Source organism: Ranitomeya imitator, chromosome 1 (assembly GCF_032444005.1).
Source record: "Ranitomeya imitator isolate aRanImi1 chromosome 1, aRanImi1.pri, whole genome shotgun sequence".
NCBI lineage: Eukaryota > Metazoa > Chordata > Amphibia > Anura > Dendrobatidae > Ranitomeya > Ranitomeya imitator.
Window position 1 is genome coordinate 374,500,509 of NC_091282.1, and position 16,803 is coordinate 374,517,311.

Genomic DNA, 16,803 nt, shown 5'->3' on the forward strand with positions numbered 1-16,803 from the left:
AACAGCATCATCCAAGTCATCGATAACAGTCTTTCGGCCAAGAAAATTGCAAAACCTCGTCATGTGAGTGCCAAGACAGTTGGAAGGATATGAAATGAAGTCCGTCCATCCATTCCAAAGCTTAGAGGTGGAGGTCCAGGCAAAATATCTGGGTCAACAAGTCTGCTGATTACAAGGTTTATCAGTTCTGGAGTGACAAACACGGCAGTGGAGCTGGCTCATATGCTTCATAATAGTGAGATCACAGATGTCCATGCAAGCACCGTGCGACGCATGTTACACAAGTCTGGAATGGTGGCCCAAAAAAAAGGTGAAAAAGCATAGACTTCATTAACATTATAAAAAGGGTTGGCTCCGGTTTGCAAAAACGTATGAAAAGTGGATAGTGGAAGATTGAAAATGGGTTACTTGGAGAAATGAGACAAAAGTCAATAGACTAGGCTCTGATGGGTACAAATAGGTCTGGAAGAAACAAGGAAAAAAGGGCTGACGGATCTAGAAATTGAAGGAACTGTCCAGTTCGGTGGACGAAGCCTGATGATATGGGGTTGTCTCACAGCCAAAGGCGTTGGATACTTGACGAGGATCGATGGTGGTCTCAATGCTGAGCTATACGTGAAAACGGGAATATCCTACAAGATGAGTTACTTCATATACTCGAGTACTATGGGTACGAAAGGACGACATAGTGTTCTAGCAGGACAATGACCCGACGCATACATTGAGATTTGCAAAGAAATACTTCAATGACAATGAAGTAGAGGGGCCTCAGCCCAACACTTGTGGGTAGAGTTGAAAAAAATAACTGTATGCATACCCAATTCGACCAATATGCACCAACGTTCGGAATGTATAGAAGAGACCTGCGATCAGATTTTATTCGAGATATGCTTGAATCTGATTGAGAGCATGCCCAGAAAAATTCAGTGTTCAAAGCCAAAAGGTGGATTTATAAAATAACAAAATTTACATTTACATTTTTAGGAGCAAAACAGTAACAATGCAGTGACATTACAAGAATCTGCATAACTAATCATATGCTAAATAGTTGCAAGTCAAAATTATGTATGCGATAGACAAGATGATTGTCTATAAAATGATGGTAGTTTCATGTTCAAAGCTGAATTGGATGGTGAAATATGGAGCCTACAGAAATGTTGGCCTACAGAAATGTATGTTCAGTAAATGCACTCAATACTTGGTCGGGACTCCTTTTGCATCAATTACTGCATCAGTGCGGAGTGCCATGGCGGTGATGTGGCATTGCTGAGGTGTTATGGAAGCTCAGGTTGCTTTGATAGCAGCCTTCAGCTTGTCTGCATTGTTGGGTCTGGTGTCTCATCTTCCTCTTGACAATACCCTACAGATTCTCTATGGGGTTACGGTCAGGTGAGTTTACTGGCCAATCAAGCACAGTGATACTGTTGTTTTTAAACCAGGTATGGTACTTTTGGCAGTGTGGACAGGTGCCAAGTGCTGCTGGAGAATTAAATTTCCATCTCCAAAAAGCTTGTGTGCAGAGGGAAGCGTGAAGTGTTCTAAAATATCCTGGTAGACGGCTGCACTGACTTTGGTCTTGATAAAACACAGTGAACCTACACCAGCAGATGACATGGCTCCCCAAACCATCACTGATTGTGGAAACTTCACACTTGACCTCAAGCAGCTTAGACTGTCTGTCTGTCCACTCGTCGTCCACACTCTGGGACCTTGATTTCCAAATGAAATGCAAAATTATTACAAAATTTTCTTTCATCTGAAAACAACACCTTGGACCACTGAGCAACAGTCCAGTTCTTTTTCTCCCTGGCCCAGGTAAGACACTTCTGGTGTTGTCTATTGGTCATGAGTGGCTTGACACAAGGAATATGACACTTGTAGCCAATGTCCTGGATATGTTTGTGTGTGGAGGCTCTTGAAGCAATGACTCCAGCAGCAGTCCACTCTTTGTAAATCTCCCAAAATTTTTTGAATTACCTTTTCTTAACAATCCATTCAAGGCTGCAGTTATCTTGGTTGCTTGTGCATCTTTTTCTACCACTTTTTGTTCCTTCGACTCAACTTTCCATTATTACTCTTGGACACAGCACTCTGAACAGCCACCTTCTTTAGCAATGACCTTTTGTGGCTTACCCTCCTTGTGGAGTGTATAAGTGATGGCCTTCTGGACATCTGCCAAGTCAGCAGTCTTCCCCATGATTGTGGAGCCTACTGAAACAGACTAAGGGACCTTTTCAGCGCTTAAGAAGCCTTTGCAGGTGTTTTTGTTAATTATTCTAATTTACTGAGATAATGACTTTTGGGTTTTCATTGGCTGTAAGCCATAATCATCAACATTAACAGAAATAAACACTTGAAATAGATCCCTCTGTTTGTAATGACTATATATGAGTTTTACTTTTTGTATTGAATAATTGAAATAAATTAACTTTTTGATTATATTCTAATTTTACGAGAAGCACCTGTATGTGCCCTTTGCAGACCCATATCTCATTATAATGCACTATTCCACCTGCTTTGGAAGTGGGGCACCTTATTACTTGAGTCCATGGATTGCACCAATGGTATGTACACCCACACATAGCCATAAAGTGGATATAGAAAATCTATCCAACCGTGTTAAAATAAAGGTCAGCTTTTGTCATGTAAAAAAAAATGATACCACAAGGTATTCTTTCAGAACTTTTTCCATGTTTAGTGTCACCCAAAATCTGGACAAATCCATTGAGAAACAAACTGAAATCATTTTGGAGGTTGAAAATAAAGATAACTAAACATAACAAAACTAAAATCATGTGGTTTCATAAGTGAGAACACCCTCTTATAATTAAGGAAGTGGTTGTGTTCAGAATTAGCCAATCACATTTAAATGCCTGACAATTAGTAGTCAGTACACAGCTGCCATTATTTATCGTGATTCAGATTAACCCCATATAACATTTAGCTGTTCTAGCAGGATTTTCCTGACATTTTCTTAGCTGCCTTTTACAGCAGGGTTCCGTAAACAGATTACAAAACACCAAAGAGCTCTCATTGTTGAAAGTGGTCAGTAAAGAGAAAGATTTTACAAGGCATTAGATTTATCATGGATCACCGAAGACAATCATCAAGAAGTCACTTAAATTTGACCCAACAGTGACATTATCTAGAATTAGATATCAAAAACTGATGAAAAGACAAGAAGAAAATTGGTCTAGGAGGTTGCCCAGAGAGGTACGGCAACATTAAAGGAGCTGCAAGAAATTCTGTTAAGTGCTAGTGATGAGTGAATGTGCTCAGAGTAGACACATAACCCACCTTTGCCAAAATTTCTATCAAGTCTGCCAAAATCATGTGGGAAAACATGTTATGGTCTGATAAGACCAAGGTTGAGCTTTCTGGCCATAATTCCAAAAAGTATGTTTGACGCAAAGCCAACACTGCACATCACCAAAAGAACACCATCAAGGTGGAGGGAATAACATTTCCAAATAAATTGTGAAACTAAATCTTCAGGCCCCTGCTGAAAAGCTGAAGATGAAGAGGAATTTCACCTTACAACATGACAACGACACTATTGCATACCTCCAACTCACTCAACAGAGGAATGGCTTCACCAGAAGATCACAGTTTTGGAATGTTCCAGCCTAAACCCAAACCTCAATCCAACTGAAAATCTGTGTGCTGACCTGGAAAGGGCCATATACAGGAGATGCCCTCACAATCTTGATAGATTTAGCGCACTAGTATAAAGAATCGTGAGTTTTAAGATTTCCCATTCTAGATGTGCCATGATAGTCGCCTCCTACTTAAAAAGACGGAATGCAACCATGCTATTTTAGTACTTTATTTTTCTTTTTCCAAACGAAAAACATTTCAGTTTGTTTTTCACTTGAATTAAAAGGTGTAAAAAGTTCAGTAAATATTTTTTCGAATGGCATTTTAATAGGGGCGTATAGACTTTTTATATACACACACATCTATATAGATAGACAACTACAACAACCACAAGAAAAAAAAGACAATCCTGGAATGTAAAGGTCTCAAAAAACATTGTTTACTTTCCTCCCTCCCTATCCCTTCCCTCCCGATATATAGGGTGTGTATTTTTGTTTTGGTCTGTGTTGAAACAATAAAAACGATTTATCTCAAATAATCTCTTTCTTCATGTGTTCAATACTTTATCCCTGTGTCATTTCCCATTATTACACATGACCTAATTTATGGACTTCTATGGTTCGATTTCTTTGCCTGTGTGGATTAGATGGGTTGATACCTACATCTGGTGAGAATTTCATGTAAATAGCACCTTTAGAAATAGATTTACTTAGAAAATTGGTGCCGTGTTCAATACTTATTTCACCCGCTCTATGGTGCTAACGACAGGGGAAACTGCTCAGCAATGTTTAAAATAGCAGATCAAAGTAACTCACCCCAAAAAAGTAGCCTCTTGTCCTGCCAAAGTAGCGGCTTTGCTTTTAAAGATTTAAATACAAGTATTATATTAATGTTTTGTCTTTTTCTGGGGGAAATAATTATTTGATCCCTTGCTGATTTTATAAGTTTGCCCACTGACAAAGACATGAACAGTCTATAATTTTAAGGTTAGGTTAATTTTAATATTGAGAGATAGAATATCGAAAATAAAATCCAGGAAATCACATTGTATAAATTATATAAATGTATTTGCATTTTGCAGTGAGAAATAAGTATTTGATCCCCTTTCAACCAGCAAGAGTTCTGGCTCCTACAGACCAGTTAGACGTTCCTAATCAACTCATTACCTGCATTAAAGACAGCTGTCTTTATAAAAGACTCCTGTCCACAGACTCAATTAATCAGTGAGACTCTAACCTCTACAACATGGGCAAGACCAAAGAGCTTTATAAGGATGTCAGGGACAAGATCATAGACCTGGACAAAGCTGGAATGGGCTACAAAACCATAAGTAAGACGCTGGGTGAGAAGGAGAAAACTGTTGGCGCAATAGTAAGAAAATGGAAGAAATACAAAATGACTGTCAATCGACATTGATCTGGGACACCATGCAAAATCTCACCTCGTGGGGGTATGGTTGATCATGAGGAAGGTGAGAGATCAGCCTAAAACTACACGGGGGGAACTTGTTAATAATCTCAAGACAGATGGGATCACAGTCACCAAGAAAACCATTGGTAACACATTACGCCGTAAAGGTTTAAAATCCTGCAGTGCTTGCAAGGTCCCCCTGCTCAAGAAGGCACATGTGCAGGCCCGTCTGAAGTTTGCCAATGAACACCTGGATGATTCTGTGAGTGATTGGGAGAAGGTGCTGTGGTCAGATGAGATAAAAATTGATGTATTTGGCATTAACTCAACTCAACTTGAAGAAAGAGAAATGCTGCCTATGACCCAAAGAACACCGTCCCCACTGTCAAGCATGGAGGTGGAAACATTATGTTTTGGGGGTGTTTCTCTGCTAAGGGCACAGGACTACTTCACCACATCAATGGGAGAATGGATGGAGCCATGTACCGTAAAATCCTGAGTGACAACCTCCTTCCCTCCGCCAGGACATTAAAAATGGGTCGTGACTGACAATGACCCAAAACATACAGCCAAAGCAACCAAGGAGTGGCTCAAAAAGAAGCACATTAAGGTCATGGAGAGGCCAGCCAGTCTCCAGACCGTAATCTCATAGAAAACCTATGGAGGGAGTTGAAGCTCCGAGTTGCTGGGAACGCGGCGTCAGTGACTGGGAGTGACGTCATCGAGGTTACCTCCGGTCACTGAGGCTCCGTTCCCAGCAGGGCTGAAATCCAGTGACCTCGGTGACGTCCCCGCTAACACGGCAGTTCAGATCTCACCGAGGTCACGGCAGTTCAGCCCGGCTGGGAATGGAGCCTCAGTGACCGGATGTATCCTCGATGACGTCACTCCCAGTCACTGAGTTCAGTCAGCAGTGGTTCTCAGCCTGGACAGTCGTATCTTGGCACCGTCCAGGTTGAAAACTATTTTTCCACCAGACATGGATTATGGCGTGGGACAGAACGACAGAGAAGGTGAAGGATATTGTTGTTTTTTTATTTTAGTTTTATTACAGGAGAACGAGGGCTTCGGTGGAATAGGCATTTGTTGAGTATAACTGAGTTTGTTATTTTTAAATTAAAAATGAAAACTGTTTTGTTTTAGTTCTAATAAAGGACTTTAATCTTGCTGTGTCTTTATTTACCATGTAACTATAGGATTAGTAATGGATAGGTGTCTTATAGACCAGGGGTGTCAAACTGCAATCCTCAAGGGCTGCAAACAGGTCATGTTTTCAGGATTTCCTTGTACTGCACAGGTGATAATTTAATCACCTACACACATAATGATTACAGCACCTTGCGCAAAGCTAAGGAGATATTGAAAACACGCATGGTTTGCGGCCCTCGAGGAATGCAGTTTGACACCCCTGTTATAGACGCCTCTCCATTATCAACCCCACAAATATTAACCCTACTTGCCACCACTACAGGGCAAGTGGGAAGAGGCGGGCAAAGCACCAGAATTGGTGCATCTAATAGATGTGCCTTTTCTGGGCAGCTGCTCGCTGCTATTTTTAGGCTGGGGGGCCTATATCCATGGTCCCTTACCAGCCTGAGAATACTAGCCTCCCGCTGTGAGCTTTAATTTAAAAATATGGCGTGGGGACCCTTCTATTCTTGATAACTAGCCTTGCTGAAGCTGACAGCTGGGGGTTGCAGCCCCCAGCTGTGAGTTTTTCTGGCTGGTTAACAAAAATACAGGGGAACCCACGCCAGGTTTTTTTTTTTTTTAATTATTTATTTACAGCGCAGGAGCCAGCTATTGAATACTCTCATCATCCGCTCCTGCTCTCACTGTTATTAGCGGCAGCAGGTGTTGGATGATGAGAGCAGTTGTCCCATCAGCTGACACCAGTTTCCGGAGGTAAGCTTTATACCTCCGATCACAGCTGAGCACTCACACTGACTTTTGACAGCGTGGGAACTGCGGCTCTGATTGGCGGGGATGGTTTCACCGCCGATCAGAAGCAGTGTTTGCCGCGCTGTCATGAGCATGACAGCGCGACAGACACCCGGTATTAGAGCAGCTGAACCTGAACAGTAACACGGACTTCCTGGTGAAGTCTGTGTTCGGTGTCTGTGCCCAAACTGTAGGTGTTCGGTACGGACACCGAACTTTACTGTTCAGGTTCGCCCATCTCTAGCGCCATGGCTCCCATAGCAACGGCCATATACAGACATATCATATTTGTATATCATGTGACACCTTTTCTGGCCCTGGAGAGCGTCTCTGCTCCCATGGCAACATGCACACGCACACATCCAGTCAGGTCGCATATTTTGCATCACCATGGGTGATGTCACTTCTGGTGGGTGTCACGCACTTCCGAGCCGATGGTACACACCAATATTTAACCAGGTCAGATGGCAACCACCCAGCAGATAAACTTGGGAGTGTTAGCAGCTATGCTGCGGGAGTGTTAGCAGCTATGCTGCGGGAGTGTTAGCAGCTATGCCACCAACTTGATACATGTCTCAAACTGTCATTGCTTTACAACATTAACTGCAACCCTTCTCCTTCAAATATACCCCTTCTACTTCAACTACCAAAGTAAGCTTTCTGCATAGATTTACCTGCATTGGTGCGTAATCCCGTAACCTAAGAGTGGTCTAAACACTGGAATATTGCTATATCAATATGCTATGTATATGCACATGACTGCATTAAGACACTAACGGTCATGTTTCATTTGAACCCTCAGGCTAATTGCCTTATGTGATGCTCTGACTTCGTCACCTAGTTTGCTTATTTTACTTTATTTTATTTAAATTTTTGCTTTCAGTTTGCATGACTGTTACTTTTGCTTGGCTATATTGTAGGTCTGTACAGCACCTTATCTATACATTTGAATCTTATGGGATATCTAATGCATATTGTTGACTGATGTCCTGTGACTATTATATTATTCACTTATACTGTCCTCTTTTTTTGCAGCGACATTGTGATAAAGACCCCAGTGGGATTGAAACATCCTTACTTTGTCGCATATCTTGCAGCCACCATTCATTTTTGCTTAAATAAATAAAGAAACTTGCACTACCAAAAACAGTGCGGTGAATCTCTCTAGCCCTATTCGTGATTTTCACAGATGGCACTCCTATCTGTGATAGTTCCTGGGGCCATTCACATGTTCATGATTTTCCATTTCTGGAAAATCACGGAGACATGTCCAATTTTGATTTGAGGGTCAGATCATAGTCTGCAGTGCAAGTCAATGAGTCTGTGAAAAAGATTGGACTGCACTCAGATGACATCCGAGCGCAGTCCGATTCTCACGGACTGTCAGAATGGAGTAGGTGGAGACATTTTTTAAAATTATATCTCCACATACGAGAAAGGCAGATGACACTTGTACCACACTAAGATCAAACTCTGAGGAGAGGCTGATCAGAATAATCAGTCCTATTTTATCGTACACAAGAAAATCGGACGTCTCGATAAGCCTTAAAACTGATTAAAAATAATAGAAGTAAGAGGGAAGGACTATATGAGGCCAATTTATCAAGCCCTTTTTACTAGAAAACTCACTTAGAACACTGCTAATTTTTACTCATTAAGGGTATGTGAACACGTAGTTTTGAGCTCTGCGGATTTTTCCGCAGCGGAATTGAGAAATCTGCAGGTAAAAGACACTGCGTTTTACCTGCGGATTTACTGCGGTTTTTGTGCGGTTTTTCACCTGCGGATTCCTATTATGGAGCAGGTGTAAACCGCTGCGGACTCCGCACAAAGAATTGACATACTGCGGAATGTAAACCGCAGCTTTTCTGCGATTTTTTTTTCCGCAGCATGTGCACTGCGGATTGCGTTTTCCATAGGTTTACATTGTACTGTAAAGGCATGGGAAACTGCTGCGAATCTGCAGCTGCAGATCCGCTGCGAATCTGCAGCAAAATCCACAACCTGTGCACATAGCCTAAGTAAGTTGCGCAACAATTTTTATACTTTTTTGCAATTCCACCTCATATATTTTTTTTATCAGATCCATTTCTGACTTTGGCTCAGAACTGAATCATTAGTTCTAGCATATGTGATTTCAGATGTAGTAAAACATTGAAAAGAATATTTACTTACGGGAAATGGGATAAACCCTCCAATAGACGAGACAATCACAATACTCCCCCCTCTGTTGAAACAGAACAGTGTTATGTTGTAGTGCTGTGGTAAGCAGCAATCCATATTATTCCTGGTTGAATGGTAGCGGTCCCTACACACAAACCCATCACCTTACATTGAAATATATATATATATATATATATATATATATATATATATATATATATATATATATAATTTTTTTTTAAACATTTTTTTTTTACTTTTGGCATGCTTCAATAGTCTCCATGGGAGACTGGAAGCTGCCATAATCCAATCGGCACTGCTACATACAGACGATCAGATCGCGTGTATGTAGCAGAATTGCTGACTTGCTATGAGCGCCGACCATCGGGCGGTGCTCATAGCAATCCGGCAGTGACAAACATAGAGGTCTACTGGAGACCACTGGTTGTCATGCCAACCCATCAGTGACCCACGATCACATGACGGGGGTCACCGATGGGTGGGATTTCCGGCGCGTTTGCCGGAAGCGCGTGTTAAATGCCGCTGTCAGAGTGGCATTTAACTCGTTAACAGCTGCGGGTGGATTCAGGCACATGTCAGCTGTTCAAAACAGCTGACAAGTGCCCGAAAAGATATGGGCTCAACGCCGCAGCTCACATTAACATTGGCGTATTATTACGCCAGATGTTGGAAAAGGGTTAAAAGTTGCAAAACTTTTGCATCTAGAAGTTGTGCAAAAACATTACAACTTCTGGCGTTTTCACTCCAATCCAGGCCAAAACCTCAAAATTGGGCCGATCTTGGACAGGACAAGACATGGAGAGGTCTGTTCAACAAATTCTTTAAAAATTACAATACTTTAATGGCAAAGCCTAAAGTAAAAACAAAATGAACAAACACCCTGCAGTAAATAAAAAGATAGTGCATGACAATAACATAACTAAGTAACCTAACATTATTTTGATTAAAAAAACATAAATGTAAAAGCCATCTCACCACGTCAAGGTGACCCTATTCGGGACACTTGACTTCTAGTATTAAAACCTTACCATATGTCAAATTACGTAAATGTGAATAAAGGACAAGTAGGACCTAGACCACGACTAATGGAAACCTAGAAATGGGTAGCTATATAAACATTATAATGTCCAGATCAAAACAAAGGGAGGCCATGGCCTTGTGGGCACTGAGTGCACTGAGTGCAAGCACGTTGCATGCATACCAACTGATATTCTAGTTCATGTCTTTAGATTTTTGTTTCAGGTTTTTGCACTCAAGGATGTGGCCTCCCTTTTCTTAGAACTGGAAATTGCGTTTATATAGCTCCCCATGGCTGTGTGTCCATTAGGCGAGGTCTTCATCCTGCTCGACTCTTATTCACATTTACGTCATTTGACATATGTAAAGGTTTGAAAACTGGAGGTTAAGACCGTCCCAAATAGGGTCACCTTGACGTAATGAGATGGCTTTTATGTTTTTTTTAATAAAAATTATGTTAACCAAATAACCTATGTAATTTTCATGCACGATTGTTATTTATTTACTGCAGGGTAATTTTGCTTTTATCTTAGGTTTTCCCTGTTTAGTGGCCAGTGTAAACATGCGCCTACACGTTGCATGCATACCAACTTCTATTCCAGTTCATCTCTCTAGGTTTTTGATACCTTAATGGTATAGCTTAGGCCAGAAAAGTAATCAAGTCTCTGACTTGAGTAACAATTCTGGTGAGGCTCACAGAGGTCCACACCAGTGGTAAGATGGTGTGTGTCTCCTAATAAGTTAAGTGCATCCTTCTCCCGCACGTCCATCATTAAGACTGGTGTACGAAAAGCCAGTCATAATAAATTGGGCCTATCGTCCAGAAAATGTAGAATGTGCAAGACAGCTCATCTAGTAAAGACAATTCCTCTTCATACACACGAATTCTCACCCTCTTTCCTGCATTTTGGGCACCACAAGCTTCACCAAAAGGAATGTTGCTTTAACATTAACATCCAGGATCTGAAGAAAAAATAATCAGCAAAGTGACTTTGTGAGTAATATGAGTATCTAAAAACTTTACTATCTTAGGCATTTAAAGCTGATCCTTTTATCACATTTCACAATACAAACATTTTTGGAGGGGCCACTACTTACCTCTAGATGGCGAGGAAATAAATGACACTCTCCTAGAGGACTGGCGCTGGTCCTCCGTACTCAGCACTGTAATCCAAGGCTGCAGTGGTTACATAATGCCCAGTTGGATATTGATGCTTGAACACCGGCGGGAGACACAGTGTTGAATATGAAGGCGCAGCATTGGTCCAGATGAGATTTGTTTTTTAAAATTTTTCCACCACCCTGTACCCATGCAAATGGGGTTAATTAGTGGACAACCCTTTTAAATAGATCTCTTAGGCTACTTTCACACATCAGTTTTTTTGTTTCAGGCACAATCCGGCAAGTTTTGAAAAAACGGATCCATTGTTTTCTCATAGACTTGCATTAGTGCCGGATTGCGCCTGATGGGTAGACGTTTCATCCGTTTTTTTCCGAATCCGTCCAAATACTTGTTTCCGGCGGACAGAGAAAACGTCCAGCGGAACGGTTTTGTTGTCTGGCGAAAAAAACGCACAGTGACGGAACCGGACAAAAACGCGTGAAACGGAGATGTGAAACAATCAATTTGGCTTGTAGATCTGGTTTTCCAAGCATTTTGCATTGAAATCATGCATATTTTATGTTCTAGGGTCTCTCTCATGCATATTTTCCGTTCTGGGGTCTCTCTCATGCATATTTTCCATTCTGGGGTCTCTCCCTCTCGGCAGAAAAACGGATTTGTTGCATCATTTTTTTCACTATTTGCAACGGATCCGTTTTTTACAACATTAGCCGTATTGTGCCTGAAACAAAAAAAACCTGATGTGTGAAAGTAGCCTTAGACCAGATTATGCTGAAAATCCAAGGTAAAATAAAATGGCTGTATAACTTTGAAAGTTTCCTGCCTCATACAAGTCTATGGGAGCATGTGAGCCGAGTCTCACTGCCAATCGCAGCATGCTGCAACTGTTTTCTCAAACCAATTCGGCATGAGAAAATAATGGCTGATCTGCACTGCCCCATAGTATAACATTGGGCCGAGTGCTATCAAATACACATCCCAGATCTGTACTGCCCCATAGTATAACATTGGGCCGAGTGCTATCTGATAAACATCACAGATCTGCACTGCCCCATAGTATAACATTGGGCCGAGTGCTATCTGATAAACATCACAGATCTGCACTGCCCCATAGTATAACATTGGGCTGAGTGCTATCAGATACACATCCCAGATCTGTACTGCCCCATAGTATAGCACTGGACCAAGTACTATCTGATAAACATCACAGATCAGCACTGCCCCATAGTATAACATTGGGCCAAGTGCTATCTGATAAACATCACAGATCTGCACTGCCCCATAGTATAACATTGGGCCAAGTGCTATCTGATAAACATCACAGATCTGCACTTCCCCATAGTATAACATTGGGCCAAGTGCTATCAGATACACATCCCAGATCTGCACTTCCCCATAGTATAACATTGGGTGGAGTCCTATCTGATACACATCACAGATCTCCACTGCCCCAGAGTATAACATTGGGCTGAGTGCTATCTGATACATCACAGATCAGCACTGCCCCATAGTATAACATTGGGCTGAGTGCTATCTGATACATCACAGATCTGCAGTGCCCCATAGTATAACATTGGGCCGAGTGCTATCTGATAAACATCCCAGATCAGCACTGCCCCATAGTATAACATTGGGCTGAGTGCTATCTGATACACATCACAGATCTGCAGTGCCCCATAGTATAACATTGGGTGGAGTCCTATCTGATACACATCACAGATCTCCACTGCCCCAGAGTATAACATTGGGCTGAGTGCTATCTGATACATCACAGATCAGCACTGCCCCATAGTATAACATTGGGCTGAGTGCTATCTGATACATCACAGATCTGCAGTGCCCCATAGTATAACATTGGGCCGAGTGCTATCTGATACATCACAGATCTGCACTGCCCCATAGTATAACATTGGGCCGAGTGCTATCTGATACACATCACAGATCTGCACTGCCCCATAGTATAACATTGGGTGGAGTCCTATCTGATAAACATCACAGATCTGCACTGCCCCATAGTATAACATTGGGCCGAGTGCTATCTGATAAACATCACAGATCTGCACTGCCCCATAGTATAACATTGGGTGGAGTCCTATCTGATAAACATCCCAGATCTGCACTGCCCCATAGTATAACATTGGGCTGAGTGCTATCTGATACACATCACAGATCTGCACTGCCCCATAGTATAACATTGGGTGGAGTCCTATCTGATAAACATCCCAGATCTGCACTGCCCCATAGTATAACATTGGGCTGAGTGCTATCTGATACACATCACAGATCTGCAGTGCCCCATAGTATAACATTGGGCCGAGTGCTATCTGATAAACATCACAGATCTGCACTGCCCCATAGTATAACATTGGGCTGAGTGCTATCTGATACATCACAGATCAGCACTGCCCCATAGTATAACATTGGGCTGAGTGCTATCTGATACATCACAGATCTGCAGTGCCCCATAGTATAACATTGGGCCGAGTGCTATCTGATAAACATCACAGATCTGCACTGCCCCATAGTATAACATTGGGCTGAGTGCTATCTGATACACATCACAGATCTGCAGTGCCCCATAGTATAACATTGGGCCGAGTGCTATCTGATAAACATCACAGATCTGCACTGCCCCATAGTATAACATTGGGCTGAGTGCTATCTGATACATCACAGATCAGCACTGCCCCATAGTATAACATTGGGCTGAGTGCTATCTGATACATCACAGATCTGCAGTGTCCCATAGTATAACATTGGGTGGAGTCCTATCTGATAAACATCCCAGATCTGCACTGCCCCATAGTATAACATTGGGCTGAGTGCTATCTGATACACATCACAGATCTGCACTGCCCCATAGTATAACATTGGGTGGAGTCCTATCTGATAAACATCCCAGATCTGCACTGCCCCATAGTATAACATTGGGCTGAGTGCTATCTGATACACATCACAGATCTGCAGTGCCCCATAGTATAACATTGGGCCGAGTGCTATCTGATAAACATCACAGATCTGCACTGCCCCATAGTATAACATTGGGCTGAGTGCTATCTGATACACATCACAGATCTGCAGTGCCCCATAGTATAACATTGGGCTGAGTGCTATCTGATACACATCACAGATCTGCACTGCCCCATAGTATAACATTGGGTGGAGTCCTATCTGATAAACATCCCAGATCTGCACTGCTCCATAGTATAACATTGGGCCGAGTGCTATCTGATAAACATCACAGATCTGCACTGCCCCATAGTATAACATTGGGCTGAGTGCTATCTGATACACATCACAGATCTGCAGTGCCCCATAGTATAACATTGGGCCGAGTGCTATCTGATAAACATCACAGATCTGCACTGCCCCATAGTATAACATTGGGCTGAGTGCTATCTGATACACATCACAGATCTGCACTGCCCCATAGTATAACATTGGGTGGAGTCCTATCTGATAAACATCACAGATCTGCACTGCCCCATAGTATAATATTGGGCTGAGTGCTATCTGATACACATCACAGATCTGCAGTGCCCCATAGTATAACATTGGGCTGAGTGCTATCTGATACACATCACAGATCTGCACTGCCCCATAGTATAACATTGGGTGGAGTCCTATCTGATAAACATCCCAGATCTGCACTGCTCCATAGTATAACATTGGGCCGAGTGCTATCTGATAAACATCACAGATCTGCAGTGCCCCATAGTATAACATTGGGCCGAGTGCTATCTGATAAACATCACAGATCTGCACTGCCCCATAGTATAACATTGGGCCGAGTGCTATCTGATAAACATCACAGATCTGCACTGCCCCATAGTATAACATTGGGCTGAGTGCTATCTGATACACATCACAGATCTGCAGTGCCCCATAGTATAACATTGGGCTGAGTGCTATCTGATAAACATCACAGATCTGCACTGCCCCATAGTATAGCACTGGACCAAGTACTATCTGATAAAACATTGCATAGCTCTCGGACGTGTTATACACTCATGTGATTGAGCCCTAAAAGAAACGTCTGGCATATGTAAAAGTTCACACAACCAATTATTATTATTGGCATGTTTTTTACTGTTCCATTAAGACTTTTATTAATACTTCTTGGACTTGTCCAGTTATAATTTTAGACTTTTAGATGTGTGAATAACACTGATTACTTTGGAAGAAAGTTGGGCTTTTACTGTATAAACATTGATCACATGCACTTTTTCTAGTAATAAAAGTTAGAAATGCTTTAGCTTTCATCAAACATTATCAAAGTTAATAAATTGCAAAGCAAACGGCGTAACAGCTCTTGGACATTCACCCAAAGTACAATTAGGCCTGTGAATAGAAATACTCATTATAGTCCGCTCTGTGTCTGGTACTGCAGCTCAGCCCTAGACAAACGTGGTTTCTGATCTAAGACCGCACCCGCATGGCTGAATTCACTAAAATGTAATAAAAGTATGGCACTGCAGTAAAAAAAAGTGTTATCATAACCCGTCATACCTTGTCCCACACTTCTTCTGTAGAGTCCAATATGCTCCCAAAAAAGGGGTTAACAGCAGCGTTAGAAACAAGGATATCAACGCCTCCAAATTTCTGCACAGCCTAGAACAGTTTGTGGAGTGAAAAAGCAGACATTAAATTAATAGCAACTATTTTAATACTCAATTTTCTGTCAAGATGTAACATAAAGGTTTGTGAATGGAAATAAACCTACGAATGACATTACTTCCTAATATACTGTAAAGCCAGTAAGAAAAAAAATCTTCCCCAAAGGTGTACGACCCCTTTAACAATCAGTACTAAAGTAAATATGATTCGGAGAAGTACTAAATGGGTCTTAATGAGCACATGAGGAACATAGCCATTAGAAATCAATTCCCACACCACACATCTTTACCTTATAGGGAGCTTGATTATAGAAAGGCATAGCTAAATTACAGTGGGGACAGTGGGAAACAAAAATAATTACTTCACCGAGACTGTGAATTTGGAGAACACTGCTTGGGGAAGACGTCACAGTCTAAATATACCAAAGGCTAAAACAGAACTATTAAATGTTTGTTTTTTTCATATGTAGGCCTGTAGCCATGACAAGGGAATATCCACCTTGTAGACTTCTTATAGGAAAAATCTCAAAAAATGTAAAAAAAACAGCATGGGAACCACTCTATTGTTGATAACCAGCCTTGCTAACGCTGACAGCTGAGAGTTGCAGCCCTCAGCTGTCAGTTTTGCCTGGCTGCTTATCAAAAATACAGGGGAACCCACAACTTTTTTAATCCTTTAATTAGAGCGCAGGCACAGGGAGGATGATGAATACTCCCATCAATCGCAGCCTGCCCTTGCTGTTATTAGTGGCAGCAGGCGCAGGCTGATGGGAGCAGTAGTCCCATCAGCCGACACCGGTGACTGAAGGTAAACTTTTTACCTTCGATCATAGCTGCCGGCTCATGCTGTCATTTGACAGCGTGGGAACCACGGCTGTTATGGCTGGCAATCAGGCAACACAGCGTGCAGTAATC

At 41.9% G+C, this 16,803-nt stretch overlaps 1 protein-coding gene across 1 annotated transcript in view; it reads right to left on the reverse strand.

The window, feature by feature from the left end:
* Positions 1 to 16,803, reverse strand: part of LOC138673411 (dehydrogenase/reductase SDR family member 4-like) — a 60,471-nt gene that overhangs the window by 27,417 nt on the left and 16,251 nt on the right. Inside the window, exons 4-6 of the mRNA XM_069761799.1 lie at positions 15,782 to 15,883; positions 11,042 to 11,112; positions 9,124 to 9,175 (exon numbers count right to left, since the gene is read on the reverse strand). Coding sequence (XP_069617900.1) covers positions 9,124 to 9,175; positions 11,042 to 11,112; positions 15,782 to 15,883 — 225 coding nt within the window. The remainder of the gene's footprint in view (positions 1 to 9,123; positions 9,176 to 11,041; positions 11,113 to 15,781; positions 15,884 to 16,803) is intronic.